This window comes from Thunnus maccoyii, chromosome 2 (genome assembly GCF_910596095.1).
Source record: "Thunnus maccoyii chromosome 2, fThuMac1.1, whole genome shotgun sequence".
In the NCBI taxonomy this organism is placed as follows: Eukaryota; Metazoa; Chordata; class Actinopteri; order Scombriformes; family Scombridae; genus Thunnus; species Thunnus maccoyii.
The window spans coordinates 26088785-26108043 of NC_056534.1; the positions used below are offsets into that span (position 1 = coordinate 26088785).

Consider the following 19259-nt stretch of genomic DNA (forward strand, 5'->3'; position numbering starts at 1 on the left):
TGTGATCTGAACTGAACTTCATGTCTGTGTTTGTTCAGCATGCTGATACATGTTTGGGACTCCTGCTATGCTGTGATGGGAACACAGCTGTAAGGAGAGGGCAGAGCTAACATCCCAGCACTACTTTACAGAGGGATCAGGGCAGGCAGGCAGACTAATAATAACCAGGCTAGGACAGACAGTACACCTCTATAAAGACCACACATCTAACCATTGCTACAGCAGTACATAATTACCGTCATGCTTCAGGATCTGTCAGCAGTAAAAAACAAGACCATTACTTTAGAAGTTGTGATGAGATGTAAGGCGACACACTTTCAAACAAGCAAACACACACCATACCATTCAAGAGTTATCATCTTTCTATTATCTATTATCTTTCTTATACCCCATTTTCTCCTGCTTTCGTATTTGAACAGGTCGCTACTTGCTGGTGTTTTGAATGGTTTCGTTTTTCTGTTGTTTGGTGAGTTGCTTTGATGTCCGTGTTAGAGAAATCGAGTACATTTTTAACTGAGCCACACATGGGATAACACAAGCTTTTCAATAACAAACTGTTTTGTTAAAGGGTGAAAGATAAATAAAACGAAAGTCAATAACAGGTATTGTTATCTTAACACAACAACCTCGACACTCGTTAACAACATTTGCCACGCTGACTTGGTTCATCGTTAGCTTATACAACAGTTACTGAGAATAACAGTTAGCCCGCAAGCTAGTGCTAACTTTACAACTCGCTATTAACTTGCTAACAGAAAAATCCCATAACGGCTGCTTACTTACCGGTGATTGAAAACGTTACAGAAATTGGGACTGGTTAAGTCTGATTAATCGTTGTTTCTTCTGAAAGGGCTATCCGAGTGAACTCTTTGCCATCCCCTTCCTCAGCTCTCCACTTCGCCGGGTCCGACGGTTAGCTTTATTGTGCTAGCTGGCCATGTAGCCGGAGTAAGTAGCTAACAGGCTAACCCGGGCAGGTCTTCTTCACAACCCGGCAGTGAGGGATACAGTAAGAGCTAAAAAACTAAATATCTGAGACAGTCCGCTGTTAAATCACGCCTAAATGGATGAAGTGTCGGCACAGGGGGACAGTATCCCTCTGTCAGTGCTCTCCTCCTGCTTTGGTCATCATGCTGCTGATGCCGTCGCTCCTCCCCGTTTTGTACAGTAAGCTCAGTTTTTTTCCACCTCCGAGTCACAGCTGCTCAACTGACGGATAAACACCACAACACAGTCATCCAAGCAAAGCAAATACTCACATTTATTACAATTACATTTTGTCATGATGTCACCGCATTATTGTTTTATTTCAAATTTGACGTGACTGTATTTAGTTTCATGCAGCCAAAGGTCATGTGGACAGCTTATTTGAATTTTTTTATGTTCAAAGTTTTTAGTTGGTCACGTTCACAAAGCAAACAACTGTGGTTCTCAAACTTTTTCACGTCAAGGACCACTAAACTGACAGAGTCCCCCATCTTGATATTATTATTTATACTGTCAGATGTTTTATTACAGAATGTGTATTAAAACCCAACACCACAATACTCATTCATTCTGTCATTGTGTTACTTATGGATGGAATTATAGTGAAAATAAATTATTCTCCGCTTTGCTGGGGACCCCCTGGAACCTCCTCAAGGACCCCTGGGGGTCCCTGGACCCCACTTTGAGAACCACTGGCATACAATACATGTGCAGTGAAATGCACCTCAGACCCTCCTAGATTAGTTTATAACTGGTAAGATAAAAGAATAAAAAAAATAGTAATAATAACAATAGTAAAAAAAAAATAATAAAAAGACGAAAAAGGGATAAAATATATAGAAGTAAACATATTATAAACAGATATTAAAACTAATAGTAAAAAGAGACAATGAATAGTAATATGAAGGTGTAAACAGATAATGTAAACAAGTGTTAATGGAAAGTGAGCAGATGAATAAATAATGTAAAACAGTTCAGGGATCAGCAGCATGATTGTCAACAGTTTTATTATGCAACCAGCTCAGCAGTGGTCACCAGATTAATTTCATAAGTTTCCAGCGCAGTATAATGAATGATCCTATTTGTTATGTCGTTGGGTCACGAATGTGTAAATCTCAAACTGCACACTTTCCAGTTTGTAAAATTGTTGTAAAACTGTTTTCACAAGGTGAGCAGTATTCCTCATGCCCAGTAAACTGATCTTTATGTGTAAAATTCACAGGGTCACTATATCAATGATAAAGTCATTTCTAAAAATGAACTCAAATGACCAAAGAGTTTACAAGGCTGCAGCTTGACAGTGACACAAATGCAAAGCAACTCTCGGAGGATTTCATGTATTGTTTCAAGTATTGCTTGTGCAGATGCAACACTGTTATCTGTGTAGGTGTTGATTAGAGGTTGGAGCTTTCACTACAGACAAGATAATGAACTGGGTCGCACCAAAGACACAGCATCTATATATTTCAGCTTTTCAAAATGATAGAGAGAGTGGTGTGTTCTTCTCAGGGGAACATCTTTGGTTACATCTTAGTGTGTGCTAAGCCCCCAAATACAGTACCCTGTGTAAATGGAGACAGTGTAAGCTGTTTCAGGACACAGGTAATCAATCCCAGTGTAGGAATCTGATCGTTACTAGTATCTCTGACATGTAAAACAACCTCTGTAAACAAGTACTGGAGCTATGAGCCAGCTTGTTTATACACATGTAACACAAGACCTCTGCTGTTGTAAAAATTGAATTCTGAAATGTGCAGCTACATGTGACCTTGCAAAAAGCATTCTTTCCTCTGGTCTTGTTTATTTCTTTTTCACTGGATATATATAGTTTTATAAAGATTCAATATAAGGATATTTTTAAACTGGCTCCATAACTTCCATCAGTATCACCACATAATCGTGAAAAGAAGCAATAAAATGACTCAGTGTTCTAGACTTGATAAGTGTTTAAGACGTAAACATGACATATGTAGAATGTCTCTGCTAATCAACACAATGGACTCTAAAAGATAGGAGATAGATTTGTAGATGTGCATACTTTCTGTAAGCTCTCTGCAGGCGGAAACTGAAAATACACACGCACTTAAGATTTGCACATAGACTGTATTTATTTTACTGAAATGTTCAATGATAAATTATCATTCTGAGCTTGTGTGTTTCATACAAGAATGTTTATTTCCTCTGTTGTTGCACAAATATCTGGACTTTGCAGAGGCCTGTAAGCTTCTGTTTAGTTCTCAGAGTTAAATACACTCACATCCTAATTATGTAAGAGGGTTAGCAGCGATGGCGGTGGATGATAGCATTAAGGCGATTGTGTTTCAAAGGGCAGGCTTTGCGCAGATTACACCAAAGTCTGCCACCACACCAAATGTTAAAAGAACAAATGCAGTCTAATAAAAAAGGCAAAAACAAAATGTTATTGTATTGTCACATTATGTCTGGCTGGAGAATTTGGTAATGGAGAATGTGGCTCATTGTGAGTCAGTTATAAAAGAGTAGTACACTATTCATTTCCTACCATGAAAACAGGATGTAGCAGCAAATATCACAGTGTTGGCTGAGATTCAGTCAAGGTCATTACAAAAGGTCATCATGCTGTGTGTTGTTCAGTGGTTCAGCAAGGGTGAACTTCAACACCACTTTGTAAAAAACAGAACAAATACATAATTAAATGAGGTGTATAGTAGCTTAAAGGTAAATACTACATTACTGTGATGTCCTAGGTTCAAATCCAGCTGGTGATCCTTGTCTTTTCTTTCCCTTGTATTCCCCTTCTCTGTATTACCTGCACCCTCACTTTCAACCATTGATAATAGTCCCTAACTATCTTTCTTCTACAATTATGACTCTGCAAATGTTTTCCAATTGTTTCATACTCTTAAAGGCATTTCTAGACTGCTATGTTTCATATTTTAATACACATTTTCCCTTCAGATCAGGGGTTTGCAATATTTAAAAAAAAAAAATGAAAAGCATCTGTCCTCACCACCTCTCATCCCTGCATACTTTCTCATACAAACTCACATATTTTGTGTCTTTCTTGCTGATGATGTGGTGGAAAACAGACAAAGACTTTGCCGTTAGTCTGATTATCTGTGCAGAGTTTAATTAAGAGGATGTGTTTTAATTGAAATATATGACAATAGCATTTGTGGTAAATGGTGACATGCCACTTTGGATCAATCATTTACAAGCAGACAACAGAAAATGCTGTATGTTTATAAGGACAGAAAAAAGATACTATTGTGTGTGATCTGAGGTCATTTACAGTGACATGGATCTGCAGTGACATCTGCTGGGGAATGGCTGCAGTTACAACAAACTGCAGTTGAGGCAAATATTCAAATTAAGAGGTAAAATAACTACCAGCTCACTTAATTTGAGTACATTACAATGATGGAGACTTTATTTCACAAGCTCACATTCCAGCAACAACATGGCGTCCTCAGAGCTTACAGGACTAACACGGTAACATCCTTTTTGTAGCTTCCAGTGCAATCAGATATATAATATAGGATAAGTGCAGTAAATACAAACACAAACAATTCACATGTTTTTGCGAAATTCTTGGTAGGCTCAAATCTTAACTCTTTAGACCCTGTATCAATATCTATACAGAATATTCTATATTACTTTCCCCTGCTGTAATAATCCAGCAACCCTTTATGATCTTGATGAATTTATATTTTTTTATATTAAATGATGGTATCTCACAGATAAAGAGATAGTATTTTACCAATGACCCATGCAAAACATAAATAAAGATTTCTGTAATTAGACTGACCAGTAAAATGTTGGCATTGGTAATGATGATGATCAAAGTTATATTTAGTTGCAGTCAATACACATTTTCAATACTAATACCATGTCAATACTATTACAAATAGCAAGACACAGCCACCAGATGGCCTAAATAATACAAGATAAACATTTTTTAATCTGTGGTGGTTTCATACTCTGAAACTGAGACCTACACATTTGTTTACATTTAAACGTGTATGATTTTTTACAGACTGGATGCTAGAAAAAGCTTAAAGCTTAAAAGTAACAGGCCCTTAAATAAATAGTAAAAGTGTTATCTGTAAATCTGAATGCCCACATATTAGATTTGATTTGTAGAGTGCGACAGGGGCATCTGAAACTTGCTGTTTACTTATATCTTGTGATATGGGTATAGTTACATACTTTTTGCCCCATTGGGACACAGAAATATCCTGCAGGTGTGTTCAAGCAGAGAACGGTGTGAGCGCAGGAAGTGGTTTTTCAGAGTCTAACAAACCGATCTCAACAGGAAGTGCAGCTTCGCTCTGACAGGAAACTGTTCTCAACAGTCATCAGTCTATACACCCACAGGCAGATAACAAATGGATACTGTCACAACTTTATTGCTTTACCATATTGATCATGGTCTTAATAACTGTCACAGTCAGTATTTGTGTACAACTGAGTTTGCATGCAATGTCACTTATTCTTGTAGGACAGAAGAGATGTTGTCCTTGCTTATATATGTCATTATCACAAGTATTCTTCTAACATGGGGATAAAAATCTCAGTTACTTTACTTGAATCATTGATTTATTAGCGTCATCCAGTTAAATGTCTTCATACATAATAACAGAAGGCAGAGGGTGGAGTAAAGTTTAGAATCCAGGTGTAATCCTTGTTGTATATCTTTCAAACGCCATCAACATTATGTCAAAAGTACTTGATTGAACTCAAAACCACATTTCTCTTGCTCATACTGTGACAGACTAAATGACTCAAGAACTAACAGACCAACGTGCTTCCTTTGAGGTGAAGGTACAGCCGAGAACTACCTACAGCAGACCTACAAACCAAAATCAGACTTTCAAAATAGAATAGCATGTGTGTTAGGGAACATCAGTGAGAGTTGCATTTGAAGGAAAATCTTTGACATAAAAGCAGGAAGTAAATAAGAAGGGAAGTAAAGAGCAAAAACATTAGGAGATGAAAAAATTATGAGATTTCTGAAAATAGGTGAACTTCTCTCTGTTGTTTCATGAGGAAGCAAGCAACCAGTGAGTGAGAAGAGTTGGGCACTGCAGCAAAGCAACCACAGACAGAACAGCTTGCCGCATGTTGTTGCCGGATAACATTTTGCAAGACAGGAAACGAGAGAAGCAGAGAGACAGAACCAGAGTAGTCACGGACTAGTTTTTCATCCTTAACAAGTGCTATAATCTCAGATATAGTGGTGAGTCAGAGGAGAGAGAGGCGAGGTCTCCTATGAAGGTACCGTATGCACAGTGAATTCTGAAAATTTAATTTTGTTTGATTCATCCTTGACAGAAGAGAAAAACAACTGAGATATACACCCTGAAAATCTAAAATGGGCACTGACGAAAAAGATTCAGTGCCAGCGGCTCAACAACCACAGAAGGAACAAGGATCAACAGAGAAGGAAAACGAATCTCCAGCAGAGCATCCTCCAGGACAAGCATCTGAGACCACCGACCCTCTCAACACATACAAATGGCATACCGGCTCAAAGGGAACGCTTGATGAGGTGAAAGAAGAAGGAGAAGGAGGAGCAGCTTCTTCAACATCTACAGTCGATAAGATTCAGAAGGCCTCAACCAACAAATGGAGCAAGATGCAAAACTGGCGCAAGGCCCTAAGTGAGGATAATGGAGACAAAAATTCAAGTGGGAAAAGTGGAGAGGCAACCAAGGCGGATAAGGGTGCTGGAGGAAACCGAAAGAACCCCTTCAGAAGGGCCCTGTCCGAGCCTCCTGGGTCACTGTTTGCAGCCCTGTCCCCTTCCTCCAGCTCTGCCAACACGCCCCATGCAGCTCCATCGTCAACTGCTGCAGAGGCCTCAGGGGTCTCCTCCACAGACCCTTCTCAGCGAGGAGGCGGAGGGGCACTCTTTAAAAAGTACCTGAGGACAGTGTCCCAGAAACTCAAAAGGCCCAAGCTGCAGAGTCGGAGCAGCACCCCCTCATTACTGCCAGGTGAGGTGTCTGAATGTACCCAGCTACAGAATATGAAAGTGCTTATAAACCAGTTCAAACTATATTAAATTTAATGTTTGAGATTAGCGTCGTAGTTGTTGCATTTTTGTATGAGGGATGCTACAGAAATTAGCAAAATTCCTAACATTTTGTTTGATTAGTTAACCTTTTTCATGTTTTGATTGATACTTGTGGGCAAAATATGATGAAATGTGATTCCGTACACATAAAATACACTCAAAGGTTTGTTTCACGTAGCAACATGGTTACCCCATGTGGTTACCAGCATGATTTCCTTTTATGTAGGATCACTCAGTGACACACTACAGTAGGTGGGGTATATGTGACTTTTTAAAATACTGCTGCATAATTCGCTTAAGACTTAATCCTATATTAGACAAACCAAGTGTCAAATTACACAACATAAAAAGAGAGCTTAAAGAGAGAAAAGGTATCAAGGTTAAAAGAAAAATAACTACAAAACCAGTCACAATTAAATGAACAGGGTTAAATTCTGGTAAACTGGAACTTGAATTGAAGCTGGAGAATTGAATTGGAGATGGATGGAAAAGAAAATTTGAAAATCTCAATTGAAAATGTTCAGAACTTCAAGCACGACAGCAGTTGTCATAAAGCTAAATATAAGAAATATAAAAAATTATAGATATCAAAAGCAACTCTTGCACCTGTTATGGCAACTTCAACATTTACCTGCAGAAAATGCTTATTGAGTATAAGTTAGTAGTAACCTTGAAAAGCTATATTCACCCATGCTCTCAACGTAAGATTTATATAAACTTCAACATACCATCCCATTTTCCCCCATTTTCACATTTTCACACTAATATTGTAAATCGGGATGCAGGGTTGTTTTCTTAACTATTAGAGAGCAGTATACGTTGAAGTGTCTTTTGAGATATGAGTGAGGGTGTTAAGCACGGCTGTTATCTCAGCCCTGCCTTTTTCAAATGTATGTGAATGAAATGGAGACGTTACTGGACCTACTATATAAACAACAGTTGGTCTCGCTTTTTTCAACACAGAACTCAAGTGTCTGTTTTATGCAGATGATCTAGTCACTCTGTTCATCAGTACTGTCAGACTTTCAAATTGAACATGACAACAAGACCAAAACCATCACTTTCCAAAAAAGGTCAAAACTGCAGAGAAATTACCCTGAAATTTAGCTGTACCAAACTAAACCAACTCACTTAGATTTATAAACCACTCCCACATGAAACTTCTGCTTTGCGGTGATGTGACTCAAGTTAAAGCATTAAAGGCTTATTGTTTAGATTCTGCTGAGGAAATGGCTAAAAAACCGAGTTTTCCAGTCAGACACATTATGACACCAAATGACCAGTCAAACAAGGGCAAAAAGCCTTTACAGGGGGTTCTTGGGTATTGAAAGCATTCAGAACTGAAGTATCAAAATCTGGAACTGTATTTAAAAAAGGTCCTTGAATGTTACCTTTTTACTTTAGCTATTACCTACCAATGGTTGAAAATAGAAAGGAGTCCTCAGCTGGTACTGAGGCTGAGACCTTACATTGAGTTACATCAGAAACTTCAGCCAGCCTTGGAACAACTTCAAAGAATTAGACCTGACCAAAAGTTCCCAACACAAACTTGCTAGATATTTGGGCCTCAGATAACAGCATACAACCTGGCAAACTACCTGACCACAGACTTAGCAACAACTATCTGGATGTACAAGACAGTCTACTCGATGTTTGTGTATCAATATTTTATTTCTATTTAATAATGCCACCTCTTTTCGTTTTTCTTTAGACTAATGGGTGTTTATTGTTGCATTATTCATATTGCTAACATCTATCATATAGTACTACATAGAAAAAACATCATAATCATCAAATAATAACTTTTCTTTTTTATGACTCACCTTTACTAGATGGTTTGTTATTTTTATTTCAAACATTATTGTGCTTTAGAAAGGAGACAAATCTAAAGTACTAGGCAAATACATGTTGAAGGATATGCACATAATGAAAAAACTTCAGAGAAACCACAGGATGTGCGCAGCTCATCCTGGTGTGTCATAAAAGGAGAGAGATAGCATCAGTGGCCCCGGCAACTCCACAAATGGGAGTGGCCAAGTGCTAGGGGAGATAAGTGCCATCATGCCATAATTACCAAAAACATCAAACAAACTAGGGCCGGCATGTGCCTGTATTTATGGCCCTGCATTTATCTAACTATAGTCAGTTCTCAAATGTGAGAGACTATGTTACGTATTTTGTAGAATGTATTTAGTCTGTGATTATGGTGTTGATAAAGAGCTTACATCTGTCACTTCTCTGCAGTTCTGTAAGCTGTGTAGTGATTAATATGTCACTATATGTGTGTGTGTGTAAATGTCTGCTTGTGTGGCAGATCCGAGTGAGGCTGAACTCCCAAGACTACAATGGGCACCACCTCAGGAGGTTCCCTTATGGGACATTAGCAACTGTGTTCTTGAAGATGGACAAATTTTCATCTCTCCAGAGGAAGAGGTACCAACACACACACACACACACACACACACACTCCGAATGTACAAATATACAACTATGTACTTTGATAGTGACAGATTATGTATGTGTGTGTGTGTGTGTGTGTGTGTGTGTGTGTGTGTGTGTCTTTATCAGCCAACAATGTGGACCCGAAACCGTGTCAGCAGCTGCCTGTCCAATCTCAGCATGCAGAACCTCGTAGACATCGACACAGGTCAATACATATACACACACAAACACACACACACACACTGTTTAAGCAAAATGTAGAACATATTAAGATGCAGCAAATATTACATCACCAGGATATGGACAGGCATTACCAGTGAAACAGCTACTGCCATCACATCAACAAGAAGTATGATTCTGCAGACAGTCACAGAGGAAATAGCTGAATGTTTATGCGTGCGTGTGACTGTCAAATTGCTTCCCCTACGTTTTTTTGGGGAAGATAGCATCAGGCCTGGGTGTAGTAGTCCAATGAAAGCTCGTATAGAGAGAGAGAGAGAGACAGTGAGAGAGAGAAAGAGAGAGAGAGAGAGAGAGAGAGAGAGAGAGAGAGAGAGAGAGAGAGTTGGTGTCTGCCTCCATTCTGCTCTGGCGTTTTGTTTAGAAGAAGCTCTGAGGCTGCACTGAGGTAGTGACTGGTCCTGCATTGATTTTGGCTGGTTGGCTCTGTGTAAGCACCAGCATCTGCTTGATGAAGAGAGGAGGGCAATGTTAGAGGGACAGAGATTGAAGAAACAAGACTGTGGAACACCTCTGGACTAAATGATGGGATTTAGACGCTGGTTTGTTTGCGGTGGGGCTTTGGGTAAGCAAAGAGGAGTGAAAGTCTGTCTGATAGAACTGTAAACTTGTTAATTCACATCTTTAACTCTAAAGATATCTTTACCTTATTAAGAAAGGGTTACAAATGCTACACTGAAGAGAAAATCATGGCAGAAAGTGATTTCCAAATTTCATCCACTGCAAAGCTTTAAATAAGTCTCAATAATAAGAAGACCTGCGGGTGAAGTATGTACAATAAATAAACTTTACGTAGATAGCTGCAGCTCCAGCTAAAAACCACACACATCCTGTATGGGCTAATTGGTCTATATTTGCTAATACAGCATTGACTAATTTGAGGTATTAACACTATCTTCAGCGGAAGTGCAGAAAAGAGTAGTGGTGGCATTGTAAGAGCAGTGATGAAACTGAATCTTTCTGGAAGTTTTGAGAAAGGGGTTTTAAACTATACGAAAATCAATCAATTGATTGAGAATGAATCAAACATTTGGTTTGGCTGTTTAATGTCTGGAAACAAATTGCTAAAACAAATAAATATAATAGAAAGGCAAGTATTGACCACAAACACAAAATGAAAAGGAAGGATGTTTTTATGTGTATAATAGCCTTTATTAAAGCTAACATCAGTTCCCAAGAATATTTGTAACACTGTTAATTTCACTTCATTGTCATCATCAACAAGATCATTTCTTCCTAACACTTAGAATGTAGCCCTGACCATGTGGGCCTGGGAGGTGGCCCTCGACCAAAGAACCAAGATGGTGGTGTGAGGGTGAGTGTTTTACACATCAGAGATAATAATCTCTCTGTTATGCCTCCATTTCCTGTTGATGTCAAACATTATTGCCCTCATACACCATACTTGCCTTCTTTACCCTCAGGCACTGATCAAACGACGTCTTGAGAACAAGGCCAAGAGGAATAGCAACACTCAACTGAACCCCGTGGGACTAAACAAAGGAAACAGGTAAAGTACACTGTAATGTATGTGAAGGCAATTAGTACAGTCCATAAGTACTTGGACATTATTCTTTGTTTGTGTTGGCTCTGTACTCCAGCATACTGGATCTGAAATCAAACCATGACTATGAAGGTATTTACATCCATAATGGGTTAACAGTGTATGTACTGTTGTCCAGTCCAAAACTTAGCTGGATGACATGTAAAAAGGGGTCTGGTTCCTACACTGGTCATCCAATGGATGTAAACACTCTAAAATTAAGCTGAGAGTCAGGATTTTAACCTCATAATCATTGTTTAATTTCACATTCAATGCTGGGGTTGGTCCACCTATATTATAAAAAATGCACTATTCAGAAAGAATTTGGTTGTGAGGTTTTCAAGGACTCATTATATTGTTGGACTGCTGGGCTACTATAAGAGATGCCTTGTATCAGTTTTATACTCTTCTGTGCATCACTTGTACTAGGTGTTCTCTTTGAAAAGAAATTCTATTCTATAAATACATATATCACATGTACAAATATTCATGTAACTTTTTAGAGCATCAGCAGTCTGTGTAATTTCTGCCTATAGTGGGTGGCAAAAGGTTTTAAAGTACATTATGTTACAATTGACAAATTATTTGGTATCAATCAGTATTTGACACTCTATGTCTTTATCAGTTCAGTTTTTGACTGGCTTTTCCCCACTCTGTTTATTAAAGACACTATGGCTCCCGGGAATCTGTGTCAATTCCTGTCAGTCCAGTAGGAAGTCTGGATCTGAGTGCAGACACCAGCACTGTCATCAGGCCGGTCCACAGCTCTATTTTGGGGGAGAAATACTGCTTTGAGGTACACTTCAACTCATGCATTCTATCTTGTGTGTAAAATTTGGGGTCCTTAAGGAGCATCATACAGTACCTCAGAAAAACAGAAACTTCACATCCCAGGATGGCTAACACAGTCCTGTTGGTTTCACTGTACTTGCAGGTGATAAACTCTGAGAACACACACTGCTTTGGCTGCTCGTCAGCTGCAGAGCGTGACCGTTGGATTGAAGACCTGAGACGGGCTGCCCAGCCTAATAAGGTCAGCTATGAGCCATTTATTTCAAAGAAAAAGTTTGTGTTGTAATATTCTGGTGCAAAAATGCTAATAAAATGATATTTTAATGCATCATTGTTCACAGGATAACATTGAGCGCACAGAAAACTCCCTAAGTCTGTGGGTAAATGAAGCTAAGGATCTGCCACCCAAACGGCGTTATTACTGCGAGGTACACCTAGATGGGACCCTGTTCGCCCGCACTAGCAGCCGATCTGTTGGCAAGGCGTCTAACCGCTCCAGCCTGGCAGGGGACAGCTCTACTGGGTCTTCAGGAGGCCTGGGGGGCAGTGGAGGTATGGCTGGAGGGTGTCAGCTATTCTGGGGTGAATTCTTCGAGCTAGACAACCTGCCCTGTGTCTCCCAAATCACCCTGCACCTTTTCCGTGAAGAGGACCCCAAGAAAAAGCGTCACTCCCGAGATGAGTTTTGCCTGCATCCACTGGGCAGCGTGGCCATACCTTTAGCTGAGATCCGAGGTAGGACCTATCAGGAAAAGTGGTATCCCATCACTCCATACAAGGCCACGGGCACTGCTGGGAAAGAACTTGTGGGGCAACAGGCTTCCCTTCGCATCAAGGCCCGTTTTCAGAATCTGAAGGTGTTGCCCATGGAGAAATACAAGGAGTTTGCAGAGTATGTGACCTTGGATTATGTGGAAATGTGCAGAAGTCTGGAGCCACTTCTGAATGTGAAGGAGAAGGAAGAGCTGGCAGGAGCTCTGGTCCATGTACTGCAGAGTATCGGCAAGGCCAAGGTGAGGAATGAGTCACACAAAGTTCATATATGCTAACTGCATCATAGTTTTGAAATCTCAAAGTATCACTCAAATACAATCTGATGTAAAAACACAGCAAAAAGGAATAATCAGACATACTTTTCCTTGCTTGAATGGGTATGCTTCAGGAGTTCCTCATTGATTTGGGCAGTGCAGAGGTCGAGCGTCTTGGAGAGAAGGAGGCACTGATCTTCAGAGAGAACACACTCGCCACTAAAGCCATAGATGAATATATGAAGCTGGTTGGACAGAAATACCTCATTGACACATTAGGTAGGTTAGCTCAGTGGTAAGGTGGCTTCTTGTGATTGGTATCAGTTGGTGCTTTGTTTTCACTAAACTCTGTGCTTTCTTTTTCATTGCAGGGGAGTTCATCACCCGTCTTTATGCTTCAATGGAGAACTGTGAAGTTGACCCTCGTAAATGCCATGCCTCTGAACTCTCAAACAACCAAAAGCACTTGAGGGAAACCTGTGAGGAAGTGGTGCAGAAAATTATTGAGAAACATGGGTGAGAGAATGGAGCTCATCTTAGAAAAGACATGAAATAATAAATATCAAATGTTTAGGCCAAGTTAATTTCAGAGTAGTGTTTGAGCTGATGGAAAAAATAATATTCACAGAGCTGATGTTTGACATGTTTCTTGCCTTCAGATCCTTTCCTGAAGAGTTACACAAGATCTTCTCCAGCTGGGTGGAGCTGTGTGAGGACCAGGGCAGAGCAGAGATTGGCCAGCGTCTCATCTCTGCTTCCCTCTTCCTCCGCTTCTTGTGCCCTGCTATCCTCAGTCCTTCTCTTTTTGGTCTGACACAGCCTTATCCAGAGCCAAACACCCTGCGTACCCTCACCTTAACTGCCAAAGTCATTCAGAATCTGGCCAACTTCACCCTGTGAGTGATGTACCTCAGCAAAGTATCTTTTGATATACTGAGAAACAAGTATTTTGGGAATGAGAAGTTCACTGAAATGGCTTAAGTTAACACATTTTTTTGTTCCAATTCAGGTTTGGAGAGAAAGAGGAGTACATGCTCTTCATGAATGAATTCCTGGAGCAGCACTGGGATGGAATGAGGGGCTTTCTACAAACTGTGTCCAATCCAGACACCGAAATGCCAATGACTTCCTTTGATGGCTATGTGGATCTTCCTCTGCGCTTAGCTGTGCTGCATGGCCTGCTGGTAGACATCATCTATCAGAGGAACCAGGTAGGATGAAAACCAATAAGTCCATTACTTAGTTGTACAGGTTTATGTAATTGTGTGTGCTTGAACTTTAAGCTTCCGTATGATTGGACCAGTAGACTGTTCACAATACTGTATAGTTTCCAGTGTTTACAAGTATAATTTTAAGAAGTAAATACACAGGAAATACTACATTTTGATCATTTTCAGCTTGGGTACTGGTGCCCCCTAACCCCACCCTTAACCTTTAAGATCACGTGTGCACAAGATGTAGGCATATAACAGCATTTTTGAATTTATGTTTCATATGTGCCAAGACGTAGACCTTATTATAATGCATTAGGCTAATTTGTCATTAATTATTTGGTTCATATGATGCACCAAACCAAAGGAAGTCATGTACTGAGCCAAACACACAAAATACTTCAGGACAAATACACATACCATTACAGCCCTAACAGAACAAGTCTCCATTGCCTGCTTAAAGGCCTCATTTAAACCTGTTAGTAAAATGGTGTATCCAGATGAATATAGACCTAGTTCTGGATATTTGCAAATGAACATTTTCATTTCAATCTGCCAGACTTGCTTTGGATGTCATCAGGTGCATCCAATTGCATTCCTGTTGCTATTTGCATGTACCCCTTGCTTTAATGCTATTTTTTTAATCATACAATGTATCAAGATAGCGATCATTTTGCATAAAACATTAAAAGCATTAAGACAAAGTGCAAAAGAAACACATTATAAAAAGACATTTAAATACAATTAAAATAGTTATTAAAGAGTTAAGAGAATAAGAACAAAAATAAGCTAAAATAGAATAAAACAGATAAAATACAAGAATAAAAGAATCAAAAGAAATGAAGAAATGAATCAAAAGCCTCAAATTTGGGGTCTAACATGCAGCTTGTTTCTTCCTCAGGATACAATTGACAGGCTGCACCCTCTGCCTTCAATTCTGAACCAGATAACAGAGTCACTGGGCCCTGAGGCACCTCGGATCATAGTTAGAAGGTGTGTTGAAGGCCTAACATCTTTGACTTATCAGCAACTTGTGATGTATAACAAGCTTGAACATGGTGTTGTTACGTGTCACTTAAGCAGGCTCTTTCTTGCAGCGAAATGGGACAAGTCAAGCCAGTCTATGTTCCTCCTAAAGACTTGGGCAAATACAGCCCTCACCAGTCTTCCCTCCAGCAGCTTCCTGTGGACTCCAAAGGCCTACGAGATGGGTATGATGGGTGTTTGTCTGTTACTGGGCTCAGCCAATATTGCTTTTCAGATGTTAGTAATCATGAAGGCGATTTTTGACTGTCCCTGAACTCCTTGATTGCACATGTTATGTACCAGCGGTAAATCCATTCATTTTCTACCACTTATCCAGTACAGCTTGTGGTGGTATACCATGGTGGTGGTAGGCCAGACCTCCTTAGATGCTAGACCTCTAGCTATGTCCTCCAGATCCTTTTGGAAAATCCAGAGGTGCTCCCAGGCCAGAGGGGATATGTAAATTCTCCAATCAGGTTGGCCCCGGAGTCTCCTCCAACTCCACAAGGAGTTGTCTGGGAGGCATCAGAAAAAGATGCTCGAATAACATTAACTGCTCCTTCTCGATACCAAGGAGCAGCGGTTCTATTCTGAGCTCTTTCCGGATGTCTGAGCCCCTCACCCTATCTTGTCATAGCCCCATTTTTTTAGTCGCTACCCAAAGCTAATGACCACACGTAGAGGAAGTAGTCAACTGGTAATTAAGGCCAATTCAGACAGGCCAGTATAACACTTGCCTTGAACATCAGAGTGATGAACACTTTAAATGTGAAGTTGATGATGATGATGTTTTTCATCCCAAACTATACAAGTAGTCAAGGGTTTTCCTGAAAAATATTTAAACATTTAGAATATCTTTTCAACCATATGCAAAAGAAGTTCGGCATGTTTTACTGCAATCCGTCTCTGTTGTTAGTGAAATTATCAGTAGACTGGCATGTATCCTTTTTCAAGTGACAATATATGCAGAACATGCATTTTATGTAAGTGTACACTAACACAGGTATAGAACAGTTTAACTTGCTAAAAGGATTTACAGATTTACAAATGCCACCATGTGATGTATATCACCTGAATAATTAATAATTCATTAAACAGGGATGGCAGAACTCGGAGAAGTATGAGAGAAAGGAAGCCAGTCACCAGAACTCAGAGTGCCCCACACAGACGTCCCGGTCACACAAAACATGCCCTGAAGAGGCAGATAAGTTCTGAAACTCTGCCGACAGCTGACAATGAACAAGAGATGGAAACAAACGAACCACTTATCTCATCACCAAAAACCGTGAGTACAAAGAGGAACTGTGAACTTAGCTTGGTTATTTTGGCTACTGAGTGCATCAGGCCATATGCCGCAATGCAACAATAAATACTTCACCTTTTTCTAGTAGGCTATCTTAAAATATTGACTGCTTTTTAAATCAATTTTGATGTTTGTGTTAGTTAATACATTGATAGTATGACTTTGTCTGGTTAAGTAGAGGGAATTATTATACAATCTCTCATCTTATTTCAGAGTGACAGTATCAAACGTCCACCTGCACCAGTTCCCTGGATCAAAGACATACATAACAGGGAGCCCAGTGAGATGAAGACTCAGAACGAACAGTTCAACTTACTAGATAGGGTATGTCATACCTGTTACCCACTAAAGTGACATAATTCTGGCTATAGTTTATCATTTCACTGTTACATTTCATAAACTGTTTATTTGTGAATCACACACCAGCATGCTCAAGAACTGTCAGAGCTTCGTCTGGGGATAGAGCAGGTGACGGAGCGTGAGCTGGATATGGCAAAGCGGCTTGAGGACTTCATTATTCAAAGTCAGGACCAGAATGTAATACTGCAGACTGAGGTGAACGAGCTTCGCAGTCTGCTGGCTGTGCGAGAAGAGCAGCTCGCCAGTGCCACCTTCAGGTAATATTATCGAATCAACAGTAATACTGTCACCAAATGTACAGAGAAACTTATTATGTTCAGTTTCCAGAGGAGATATATTCAATTTTGCCAACATTTAGTGTTTTTATTATATGTAGTCTGCATACTCTATACTTTATAACTGAAGATTAATGACGCAGTTGATAACTTTGATTGGATTGGGTGCATAAAGCAGTAGGCTTGGCTGTGTTCAAATTGTTATTAATTGCTAATTGTCTGTAATTATTTGATGTTTTGGTATAATTTATTACCAAGGTGTTCTGTTCTTGTCTATATGAGCATCTCTTCTATCTGTGTCTGTGACAGGTTGGGTGTGATTGAGGAGGAGAGGGAGGAGGATGAGAGGAAACTGAGTGTTGCAATTGCAGCAGCTGAACGAATGAACGTACTGGTAAGACAAAAAATTAAATAAATGAATACAGCCAGTTATTAAGCAGAGATGAAGTGAAGGATTATCAGAATATTAGATACATACTTATATCTATTATATTAGATATATATCTTATTTTGGAAAATTACTACACAATTAAGTGTAGTATATTACTGTACTGTTAATGCCTTGTTAAAGGCATAGTTCACTTCAAAATGATGAACATGAAATGAAAATGATGATGATCTGATGTCAGTCAGAACGGTATCAAAAATTATTATGGAGTTTAAGGAGTTATTTTTACAGCTTGAGGATGAAAAGCATATCATTTCTAACTCCCAACACAAGGGTTTTGTATCTGAATAATTGCACTTTGGGTCCCAAGCAACAACAGTTGTGCATTCTCAGTGAGGAAAATGCAAGATATAATTAGGTATATACTGTAAATATATTACACAAAACACATCTGAAGACACCTGATCATAATGAAATACTAATCTGGGATACTCAAATGAAATTGTAACTAATTTGTGAGTGATTTGTGTGTTTGGTGCCCTTTTAAACATTTCAATGGTCCTATGGTGGAATAGATAATAGATAGTTAACCATCAGTTCATGCTGTTATCATCAGTTCACATTAAATGCATATTTTCCAAAATACTAAAATATAACTCTGGAGATATTGTGGGAGAAACTCATTTGTTTACAGTATACTGCAGTTAAATTACATACAAGAGTAAGCTGATAAAAACATTTTTGTTTTTTCTATGTGCTCACAGGAGGAGCAGTTTGCAGGCTTGATGAAGGACCTTCACCAGCTCAGTGAGGCCTACAACAGTGGCCAAAACAATATACAGCATCCTGAAAAGCCACACATCAACAGCAACTGAACCCTGATAGAAAAAGGTTCAGAGCTACAGTATCACCACAATTTTGTATAAATAAATATATAAGTAGTGAATAAATAGTTAATGTGGAAACCCCTACCTGAAGTCACAATCACGGTTTCCTAATTAGATGTAAGTTTATTTTATGAACATATTCAGAATGAATGTGGGTGAAACAATTATGTCCCAGGTGAACGTGAAACGTACTGGATTTGTCTGCATTTCAGCCTTTATTGTATCTCAGCTACAGATGTGTTTGACTTGTAAACCTTTCTGATAAATAAAAGAATACTACCTGTCTGTTTATCTGAGTGCATTCAGCAATGTGTCATTAACAGTGCAACAGTGGTGGAAAATATGGTATAACAAATATAACAGTACTCCACTTCTGTACTTAAAGTGGCTATAATCAATATTTTCATAGTAACAATGGATCAAATGACTATGTGTGATTTGAAGGGTGTCACTCACAGTGATAAACCCAGAGACAATTATCAGCAGACTGCAGTTCTCCACAGCTCCACAGAGCCTTATAGCTTAATTTGTCTCATTGTTTGATTTTCCAGGGGCCCAAAAGCTCCAGTTTCACAATGTGGCAATTCATTTATGGTAATTAATCAATAAATTAATAATTATTATTTATCTGTATTATTTTAGTACATAGTAAGCTCACAAGCATTTTACTAAATACGTTTCTGCTTAATCAAGTAACCACAAACTAATTGGTAATTACC

General features: G+C 39.2%; 2 protein-coding genes across 6 annotated transcripts in view; one reads left to right on the forward strand and one right to left on the reverse strand.

Moving 5' to 3' along the window:
* The window catches only part of si:dkey-237i9.1 (SEC14-like protein 1), a 32837-nt gene extending 31698 nt beyond the window's left edge, over nucleotides 1-1139 (reverse strand). Inside the window, exon 1 of one of the 2 annotated variants that reach the window (XM_042395508.1) lies at nucleotides 784-1139. The gene's annotated coding sequence lies outside the window, so the exon portion shown is untranslated. The remainder of the gene's footprint in view (nucleotides 1-783) is intronic. The other variant, XM_042395515.1, reaches the window with a different exon arrangement.
* rasal3 (RAS protein activator like 3) lies at nucleotides 1088-18831 on the forward strand. 4 transcript variants are annotated; one of them, XM_042395489.1, is made up of 20 exons: nucleotides 1088-1167; nucleotides 6301-6965; nucleotides 9360-9478; nucleotides 9614-9692; nucleotides 10975-11042; nucleotides 11152-11237; nucleotides 11937-12066; nucleotides 12205-12303; nucleotides 12404-13075; nucleotides 13225-13369; nucleotides 13462-13606; nucleotides 13750-13986; nucleotides 14100-14301; nucleotides 15203-15294; nucleotides 15399-15512; nucleotides 16426-16612; nucleotides 16844-16954; nucleotides 17057-17247; nucleotides 17575-17659; nucleotides 18418-18831. In XM_042395489.1, exons 2-20 carry the CDS (start codon nucleotides 6341-6343, stop codon nucleotides 18526-18528), a joined length of 3498 nt encoding a protein of 1165 aa, XP_042251423.1. In that variant the 5' UTR covers nucleotides 1088-1167; nucleotides 6301-6340; the 3' UTR covers nucleotides 18529-18831. The 4 variants fall into 4 exon arrangements, with proteins under 4 accessions (XP_042251423.1, XP_042251416.1, XP_042251407.1 ...); XM_042395482.1 differs by lacking the exon at nucleotides 1088-1167 and adding an exon at nucleotides 5672-6205; XM_042395473.1 differs by lacking the exon at nucleotides 1088-1167 and having other exon boundaries at nucleotides 5672-6965.
* The last annotated feature ends 428 nt before the right edge of the window (nucleotides 18832-19259 follow it).